General features: G+C 31.1%; 2 protein-coding genes across 2 annotated transcripts; both read left to right on the plus strand.

The window, feature by feature from the left end:
- The first annotated feature begins 560 nt into the window (after nucleotides 1-560).
- On the plus strand, nucleotides 561-3,768 carry LOC107014485 (UV-B-induced protein At3g17800, chloroplastic). Its single transcript, XM_015214414.2, has 4 exons — nucleotides 561-747; nucleotides 848-974; nucleotides 2,189-2,487; nucleotides 2,624-3,768. The coding sequence occupies exons 2-4, from the start codon at nucleotides 849-851 to the stop codon at nucleotides 3,462-3,464; spliced, it is 1,266 nt and encodes a 421-aa protein (XP_015069900.1). The 5' UTR covers nucleotides 561-747; nucleotide 848; the 3' UTR covers nucleotides 3,465-3,768.
- Nucleotides 3,769-4,527: 759 nt separating this feature from the next.
- Nucleotides 4,528-7,050, plus strand: LOC107014486 (purple acid phosphatase 17). Its single transcript, XM_015214415.2, has 7 exons — nucleotides 4,528-4,792; nucleotides 4,884-5,040; nucleotides 5,149-5,256; nucleotides 5,467-5,591; nucleotides 5,765-5,893; nucleotides 6,000-6,067; nucleotides 6,637-7,050. Exons 1-7 carry the CDS (start codon nucleotides 4,625-4,627, stop codon nucleotides 6,851-6,853), a joined length of 972 nt encoding a protein of 323 aa, XP_015069901.1. The 5' UTR covers nucleotides 4,528-4,624; the 3' UTR covers nucleotides 6,854-7,050.
- The last annotated feature ends 2,485 nt before the right edge of the window (nucleotides 7,051-9,535 follow it).

A 9,535-nucleotide genomic window follows, 5' to 3' on the forward strand; every position in this document is an offset into this window, starting at 1 on the left:
TACTTTTTAAAAATAATATAAAAAATATAAGATAAGGAAACATGTATTTTATTTTAATACAATAAAAAGCAATACTACTAATAAAAAGGCTAGCTGCTGGCATTTTTCACGTGAGGGATTAGGCTCGCTATTTATTAATTTTCTACTTAAAATTTCAACTCTTTAATATAAAATTATATTTCCAATAAATTAAGGTTCTACGACGTCTTATCTAATTAGTTTATTATTCAATTCTTACTCTAAATCTTTTTTAACTTTCATTATTCTTGAAAATTTCAAAATAATCTTCAAACCTAGCATTCTTATCATAATCTCTATAAGTACTGTGTGCGCTAGGTCTACCCGCAGTATATAACAATCTGTGAGAAAAAATATAAATTATATTAGACAAATATTACGTAACACACTCAATAATTAAAAATTATTACTTAGCGAAAATTAGATTTGACTATAAAATGAGAAATTAAAAGAAAAGGAGGGTAGGTGGGTGGCAATCAGACACGCCCCAGTGTATTTATGTAATTTGACGAAATGTGAGGTTCTTTTTTGTGCAAAAAGATAAATAAGTCACGTTTGTGAGTGGGGACAAATAGGCAAGTTCCATTATATACATCAATCTTTTTTGCGTTGAACACTGTGAACTTTCTCCTAAAACGAACAATCGTCGGTCGCCATTCCGAACGAAGCTCCATATTTTTATCTGCTACTACTTCCTATATTCAATTTTCAGCTCTTTAATTCTTATCCGTAAGTGTTTGTTCTATAATTTTCATTTTCTCTGATGTTACAAATGATTTAGGGTTTTTGGTTTTGCTGATTGTTGCTGTGATTTTATTGATTGTTTTAGAATGGAGACGGCCACTGCTTTCCGATCTGGTTTCAGCATCTGTAACAGAGCCACCAAGGCGGCTCTTGGTGGGTCCGATTTTGTTCGAGTCGGGTCACAGCTTCGGATGTCTCCTTCTGGGATTAAGGTATAAAGGAACTCTGTTTTTCGTACTTATCTGCTTTATTTTCTTTTAGTTCTGGTGTTATTTTGTCATTTGCAAATTTTTTCTTCCAGTATCTCTACTTAGATGAACCGGAAAATGAAGCAACTATGAATTGTCTAGCTTTGGAGTAAACAGGATATATTAGTCCAAATTGAAGATAATTTTTGATGTTTTATATTATTATTTGTAAGAAATAGGGCTGATAGGGTTTCAACATGAAAGCTTGTGAGACTTTTGAAAGGGAACATATATAGTTTAACTGTTACCATCCTATAATAGGAAAGAAGAGATATTACCAAGCTCTTTGTCATTTCTTGATGAAGTTCTCGTTAATTTTATGGAATTGTATAGTTCTTTGTCTTATTGTTGTAGAATTCTCTGTTTTCTTTGAGACACCTACGTGTTTGATATATTGGAAGGATGATAGTAGTATGTAATGCCTCCAGAGCACGTTAAACTATAGATTGTCGAAAATAAGATGTGTACCCATGTTTTATATAGACATCCTCTTTTTGACTATTACCCTAAAGTTTGTAAAACATAGTGATGTAGCCGTGCTTTCAGTTGCCACTACTCTATGAATGTGTTAGTGTAGTTGATGTCTTCTTGCAGTTTCTGCTTTACCAATAGCTCTTTCAATCTTTCCTAACCTATCATGTAGGAAAATGGTGTCTGCAGATATACTGAAAAAGACAAACTGTTGCATGCCTACTCGTATCTTTGTTTCTCCTTTAGTCTAAATTTATACCTGAATATCTGATACTGTCTTTTGGACATGTGTCAAATTGTTGGTCTTGGATTTCTCTGCTGAATTTGTTCGAGTATGTGCTGGGTTCTTGCCGAAGTTTCTTTTTCCATTTGGCGTATGTTTGGGTTGAATATGGTAGCCTTACAAATTTTATGCTTTGAGCGTGCAATTCTTTAACTGTGTAAATATATCTGTGTGCATCCTCCTGTTGCTGATTTTTCCCATTAGGGAGGTGCCTCAACATGCATTGACTTGTGTAATCCCATGTTAGTTCTTTGTAATCCATGTATCCACTTGGATATGACTCGAAGCATCTTATTCAGTTAATTAAGAGCTTCCCATGAGCAAAACTATATATTTAAATAAGTTTATGTACTTGGCATAAATTAGAAATCTTATGATGTGAAATTGTTCTTTGACGCCTAATGTATGGACAATTTCTTGGCAGCTTTATCCCTCAATTTCTCATGTGAAGTTGAGTAACAGGAAAGTGGCTTTTGGTAGCAGGAAATATACTGCTATCAGGGCATCGGTATCACCTTCTGAGTCTGGAGGTTCAGCTGCCTTTATTGCTCCACTTCAGCTGGAATCTCCAATTGGCCAATTTCTCTCTCAGATTTTGACAAGTCACCCACATCTTGTCCCAGCTGCTGTAGATCAGCAACTTGAACTGCTAAAAACTGATCGTGATGCAGAGCAACAGAAGGAAGAACCATCTATAGCCGGTACTGACATTGTTTTGTACAGGTTGGTTTAGGCTTCTTTAAAATCCATTCCCACCTCACCCAGGATTTTCCCTGAAACAATTTAGTTTTCTTCTGTTCTGGTATTTATCACTGCTGTAAAGTCTAACTTGTTGCATGATTGCTTTTGAAACTATCAGGAGAATTGCTGAGGTTAAGGCAAATGAAAGGAAAAAGACCTTGGAAGAGATATTATATGCCTTGGTGGTCCAGAAATTTATGGATGCCAACGTATCTTTAGTTCCTGCAATAAGTCCATCTTCATCTGAGCCTTCTGGTCGAATTGACACCTGGCCCAGCCAAGATGATAAGCTTGAGCATCTTCATTCAGCAGAAGCTAACGAGATGATTCAAAACCACCTGTCTCTCATTCTTGGAAGTCGGTTGGGTGATGATTCTGCAGTAGCACAAATAAGTAAATTAAGAGTAGGCCAAGTTTATGCAGCATCAATTATGTATGGATATTTTCTCAGGAGAGTGGACCAGAGGTTTCAGCTGGAAAAGAGCATGAAAGTCCTTCCTCCGGGTGTAGACAATGAAGATAGTAGCATCCAGCAAGTGGCAGGCGAGGATATCAGTGGTGATAGGAGTGATACCTCTTTCAGATCAACAACACAAACCCACCCAGAATTGACATCATGGTCTGCAGGTGGTGTGAGTCCTGGAGGTTTTGGCCAGGGGATAAAACCCTCAAGATTGAGAAACTATGTGATGTCATTTGATGGGGAGACCCTCCAGAGATATGCAACCATCAGATCTCGAGAGGCCATAGGCATGATTGAGAAACACACCGAAGCACTATTTGGTAGACCTGAGATTGTTATCACTCCTCAAGGCACTATTGACTCATCTAAAGATGAACTTATTAAGATCAGTTTTGGTGGGCTGAGGCGGCTTGTTTTGGAGGCTGTAACTTTTGGGTCTTTCCTCTGGGATGTTGAGAGCTATGTCGACTCAAGATACCATTTCGTTGCCAATTAAATTTTCTGGTGACTCCACTGTGGAGTCTGATTTATGCCCGAACTTAGAAACTTATTGCAGTAGCATGTTTTAAGGGGAATACAGTAGACCATGCTTGTGACTTGTATATACGATATTTCATATTAGACAATATTTAACAACAGTATGTTTCCTTCATATAAGACGTTAACACGATTACATGTTTACTTATTGGGAGGTGAATCCCAAGTCCCAACTTCCCCCTTCCTCCTTTTCCTTAGCAGCCCCAATAAAGTGTTGTTGGTCTGGATGCAACTAGTGAAGAACAACAAGTTTGATTTCTCAATATTTGGTATCCCTTGCCTTGTCTACTCTTGCATGTCCTATTCTTGCAGTATTGCACCATCAATTTTCTGCTCATAGCTGTGAAGTCTTTCCTTTACATATTGGCACTGTCTTCACTTTTAAGTAAACCCAGGCACTTCATTACTTGAGGGTGGTATGTTCAAGAACACAATTCTCAGTCCTGGAGGTTTAAACTAATAAATATTTGAATTTCATGTTCTTTGTTAAGTGTAACTCATGTAAATTATTGTACAACTTTAAACTCTTTTTTTCTAGAATCTAATATAGCCAATTAACGGTTATAGTTACTTCTACATTATTCTTTGCAAGTTTGTTGGGTGTGTGAACAATTATAATATATTGGATACTCTATTGTGATACTTTGGAGAAAGTCGTGTGGGTTTAACTTAAAATGAATACTATCCATCATGATGTGTGCCAAATTAAACACAAACAAGTAAAAGCGGACATAGGAAAGGTTATGCTTAATAGTTTTTCTGTTGCTTTATATAAAATTTTAACATATAAAATGCGGTGTTCAGTTATCATTTTACAATCGCACGAAAACAACAATTCCATTATCCCAATAACAATAATAGGATAACTACTTTTGTATCAGTTCCAACGAATATTCTCTGTTTATCCAATAAAATATCCAATCGCATATTCGCATAATCTTTTTAGAAACACAACATGAATTATTTGCCTCTTATTACATGCATTAAATACTCTTTTCCTCTTATATGCATTATTAATATATACTACTATTCCTCAATGTTTCAATATTTTTAATCTTGTGTGTTGTTATTCTGAGAAAATATTTTATTTCTTTTTTGTGTCAATTTCAAAACATAGTCATGGTTCTGTTACTTGTGATTTTGGCTAGTTTTTTAATAGATTGTTCTAGAGCAACTGGGCTTGAGAAATTTGATCATCCCATTAAAGTTAATGGCAATTTAAAATTTTTGGTTGTTGGTGATTGGGGACGTAAAGGTGATTATAATCAATCTGCTGTTGCTCTTCAGGTACCCATAATTCTTAATTAAATGTGAGTAATTAGTATCTTTTTTATCTTCTTGTATTTGATATTTAATTATGTGTTTAATTTGGATGCAGATGGGTAAAATTGGAGAGGAACTAGACATAGATTTTGTAGTTTCAACAGGTGACAATTTTTATACTAATGGGCTAACAGGGGAGCATGATCCAAATTTTCTGGAGTCTTTCACCAATGTTTATAAAGCAAAGAGCTTGCAAAACCAATGGTATACAGGTGAGTTTTACCCCAAATGTGATCTATCCTGCACGAATCCAGATTAATCGAAACTAATAAAAATTATATTTTTGTATCGTTTGTAATTCTGTTAATGTTGATTTGCAGTATTGGGTAACCATGATTACAGGGGAGATGTAGAGGCTCAACTTAGTCCTTACCTTAGGAAAATTGACAGCAGATGGATTTGTTTGCGTTCTTTTATAATCAATGCAGGTCAGAAAAAATATATAAATTTTTTTTTAAACAAAAAAACTAAATCTGAAATCTAGTTTTGTTTATACTTTCTAACTTATAATCATATGGTATCTAGGACGCAATATTACGATTATTATTGTTACTTTACATCCGTTCTAGGCCCAATTAATCCAAATTCACCGCACATAGGAGTATGGATTTCTCCATTCTCATGATATTAATTTGCAGAATTTGCTGAAATATTCATGGTGGACACAACCCCATTTGTGAAAGAGTACTTCGTGGAAACGAAACATACGTATGATTGGCGCAATGTGATGCCTCAAAAGACATATACAGAAAACGTGTTAAAAGTAAGTTTACATCATCATCTCAAAAAAATTTAAATAATTTTATACTTATGCCTTTTTCTTTACCTTTACTCATAGTTTCGAACAGATGTGGAGTCAGAATTTTATGAATTTCAAATGAATAATTTATACATATTCAATAGATTTAGACTAAAGTTACATACATATTATTGCAGGATCTAGAGAATGCGTTAAGTGAATCAAGAGCAAAATGGAAAATAGTAGTGGGTCATCATGCCATTAGAAGTGTGGGACACCATGGTGACACTAATGAACTTGTTGAACGTCTTCTTCCTATCCTTAGGGTAATAAACTTGTTCAAATTTCACATTTTTTTACATTACAAAATATTAAATTTTCACCCACATGACTTTTCTTTATTTTTGTTGTTGTTCAATTATGAAATTCCAGGCATACGATGTAGATCTATACATGAACGGCCATGATCATTGCCTTGAGCACATAAGTGATACCGAAAGGTAAAAGCTAAAGAGTTAGAAATCTGCCAAATTATTAGTTTTCTCCAATTGAATTTGATGCAATTTATTGATTTTATCTTAAACTATTGATAGTCTTAAAAATATTTATTTACTTGATTTACTATACATAAATTTAAATCCATCCTCGATATGATACATGACATAGCAGGAGCATAAGACTCTTAATAAAAATCTGAGAGAAGTGTTGAAAATACCCTAAACTTGACGAGAATATAAGAATATATTTCACTCATGTTGCAAGATTGGAGATGTATTTTAAGTTCAGTTAGTCAAATAAATGAGCGTTTTAAGGTTGTCAATTGTTCAGATTTGAAACTAATAATTGATATAGAGTTTAGATGATTTCTAATACTTTTATGAATTATCAAGATAAACCCTCCGGCCTGGCTCAACTAATTTTGCTTGGGACTTCACATGAATTTTAAGTTTGAAACCTCTTATCTGCACTAGCTAGTAAGGGCTAGCCTTTTGGTAGAACTCATCGCACGAGACTTGCCTTGTAGCAAATACATTATGTAATTGTAATCCAATTTTGGTAATAATTGCAGCCCCATCCAATTTTTGACTAGTGGGGCAGGATCAAAGGCATGGAGAGGAGACGTGAAAGGGTTGAACAGTGAAGATGTGAAATTCTTCTATGATGGACAAGGTTTCATGTCTGTCCAATTGACACCAACACATGTAGAGATAGAATACTATGATGTTTTTGGCAAAGTTGTACATAAATGGAGTAGGACTAAGCAACTGCATCACACTGCTATTTAGATTTTTTGAGAAATGCGCAGAGCGTTTGTAGATTAGAGTATTTTTAAGCGTAGCTACTATTGTAATATATGAGGAATTCGCCCATACTCTCGACGAATGTAGTGATCCTAAAAGGTGAAAATAGTGTATCGAATTTAGTACAATTTTTGAGAATCTCATTTTGTTGTATTGAAATTTTTTTCTCTCTTTTACAGATATTAGATGTAAATCATATTATAAATTGCTTTATATATTTTTTTACTTATTTGTGTGATAAATTAAACTTAAAAAATGTTAAGTGAATATAAATTTTTGAAAAGACTGTCAAATTCACATGAATACAAAATATTTTTTTTTGAAATATCAACGTTCATTATGCTAAACTAATAAGATTAAAGGCTAGATGCAAACTGAATACAAAAATTATGTACAAAGTAAATTGTTAACTTCGAATTTGAAAAACTATAACAATATAATTATAACTTTGGATCTTAACACAAAATATAATATTTACAATTTTTACAAGTCTAAATTTGAAATAAAATAAATAAACATTGAAAACTATAAAGTAACTTAAAATATATTAACAATGTAGATTATAAATAATATTTTTTAGTTATAAATAAAATAAAATATTTTATATATATACATATATAATATTTATAAAAATTAACTTTGCAAGAAAAGAATTTTCTTTTTTGGTTGAAAGGATATATATATACATATATATATATATATATATATATATATATATATATATATGCAAGAAAAGAATTATTTATGCTAAAATAACATAAAATTATTACATGAATACTAAAAGTGTAATTGAGCACAATATAATCAAATGCAATTTTTTAAAACGTTATAATTTGATTTTTATAAAACAATTATAGTAAAAAAATTAGCAATAGCATGTACAGTTATATTACTTTAAAAATATGAAGATTTTTAGAAACATTGGGTGTATCCTTTCTCCGACAACAAAATATTTTATTTAAAGTACGAAGATTTTTAGAAATGTTGGGTGTATCCTTTCTTCTACAATAAAATATTTTAAAATGGATAAAATTATTATTTTAATTTTTTATAATAGCTATTTAAATACAATTTGACTAAAATGCATCACAAAAAAACAAAAGGCAGAATATAATCACAAAAGAGAAAAATTAGGAATTGCCATCATTGTGGTCTAAAATTTGGCTTAGAAAAGCCCTCTTTTTTTATTAAGTGGAAATTAGTTTTTAGGTCTAACTCAATCAAAAAGTTAATTCAAAGGGATGAGGATTGTCCTTTATTAAGTGGAAATTAGTTTTTAGGTCTAACTCAATCAAAAAGTTAATTCAAAGGGATGAGAATTGTCCAAGCATTATAAGAAGTCAATTCATCTCATTAACCATCAATGTGAGATTTTTGTCATTCTTAAACACCTCACCTCATACCCAATGCTTAACTTCTGATGCGTGAACAATTTTAATTATAAAAATTTCAACATAAAATGAAACGTGATCTCCCATAATACCATATTAAATTAGTTCTTAACGACAATATGACATGCACTAGAATTTGACATACCACAATTCTATTTTCAGTATTTAATAACCTAAATACACTTTTTTCTTTAAAAAAAAATTGTTTTGTATTACCAAATATTGAGATTCTTTTATGTAATTGGTAGAAACAATAATTTATTCCTGATTTAATAATTTTTATCAGCTTATGTTAAAATTTCTATAATCTCAAAAAAACTAAATATTATTCTTTTGGTCCCAAAATAGTTGTTACAACATATTTTAATTTGTGAAATTAATACTTACAATTAGAATTAATTAACTTAATATCTTTAAAAAATTATAAATAAATTTTTTATAAATTATAATTTTTTATATTGATATACTAAAAGTATATTTTATATATTAATCAAAAGTATATAATTATTTGATTTTAACTTTTTTTAAAAAAAAAACATGACGAAGTACTGTTTAGTAAAAAATGACGATGATCATTGGTCAAGTTTCAATATTTAAAGTTTCGTATCAATATAAACTACTCGTCAGTCAATAAACGCCATGTGTTGCGAGCAAATTTACTGTTGTGGATCGAAACAAATTGAATAACGTTATTTTAAAATAAAATTATAGATTTTTATTTAGGTGTATATTTGGTTCGAACAGTTGGAACGATTTTTTTAATTTATGAAAAAAAATTAAAAAAGATGAAGCAAACAGAATAATATTATATATATGTATACAAATGTATTTTATATATTATCAGTTAAATTTAATATATATAATATTTTATAACATTATGAGAATATAAATATAACCTAGGTCCTTTGGCTTATGATAAAATGACTTTCAGTCTTTGCTTAATTAGGTTTAAAATTAAGAAATATTATAAGTGATACTTTATCAAACAATACGACAACAAGATTTTACATTTTTGTCTTCTTAGAGTGTGTTTGGTACGAAGGAAAACATTTTCTGGAAAATATTTTTCAATTTTCTCATGTTTGGTTGGGGCAAAAGTTTTGGAAAATGTTTTCCAAATCAACTCATTTTTCTCAAAATTAAGGAAAATGACTTCCCTTCAAAAATTAAGGAAAACATTTTTCAAAGCTCTCCTCCAATTTCAAATTACATTATTTTTGGGAAAAATATCAATTTTAAGAAAAATATTTTCAATTTCAAGATTTTATTTTTTCAC

Source organism: Solanum pennellii, chromosome 3, assembly GCF_001406875.1.
Source record: "Solanum pennellii chromosome 3, SPENNV200".
Lineage (NCBI taxonomy): Eukaryota > Viridiplantae > Streptophyta > Magnoliopsida > Solanales > Solanaceae > Solanum > Solanum pennellii.

Bases quoted from the DNA above. Each gene is read 5' to 3' on its own strand.
- LOC107014485 (XM_015214414.2), top strand. From the start codon at position 849: ATGGAGACGGCCACTGCTTTCCGATCTGGTTTCAGCATCTGTAACAGA. The intron at 975-2,188 runs GTATAAAGGAAC...ATTTCTTGGCAG, and splicing joins TGTCTCCTTCTGGGATTAAG to CTTTATCCCTCAATTTCTCA. The intron at 2,488-2,623 runs GTTGGTTTAGGC...TGAAACTATCAG, and splicing joins ACTGACATTGTTTTGTACAG to GAGAATTGCTGAGGTTAAGG.
- LOC107014486 (XM_015214415.2), top strand. From the start codon at position 4,625: ATGGTTCTGTTACTTGTGATTTTGGCTAGTTTTTTAATAGATTGTTCT. The intron at 5,041-5,148 runs GTGAGTTTTACC...GTTGATTTGCAG, and splicing joins GCAAAACCAATGGTATACAG to TATTGGGTAACCATGATTAC. The intron at 5,894-5,999 runs GTAATAAACTTG...ATGAAATTCCAG, and splicing joins GTCTTCTTCCTATCCTTAGG to GCATACGATGTAGATCTATA.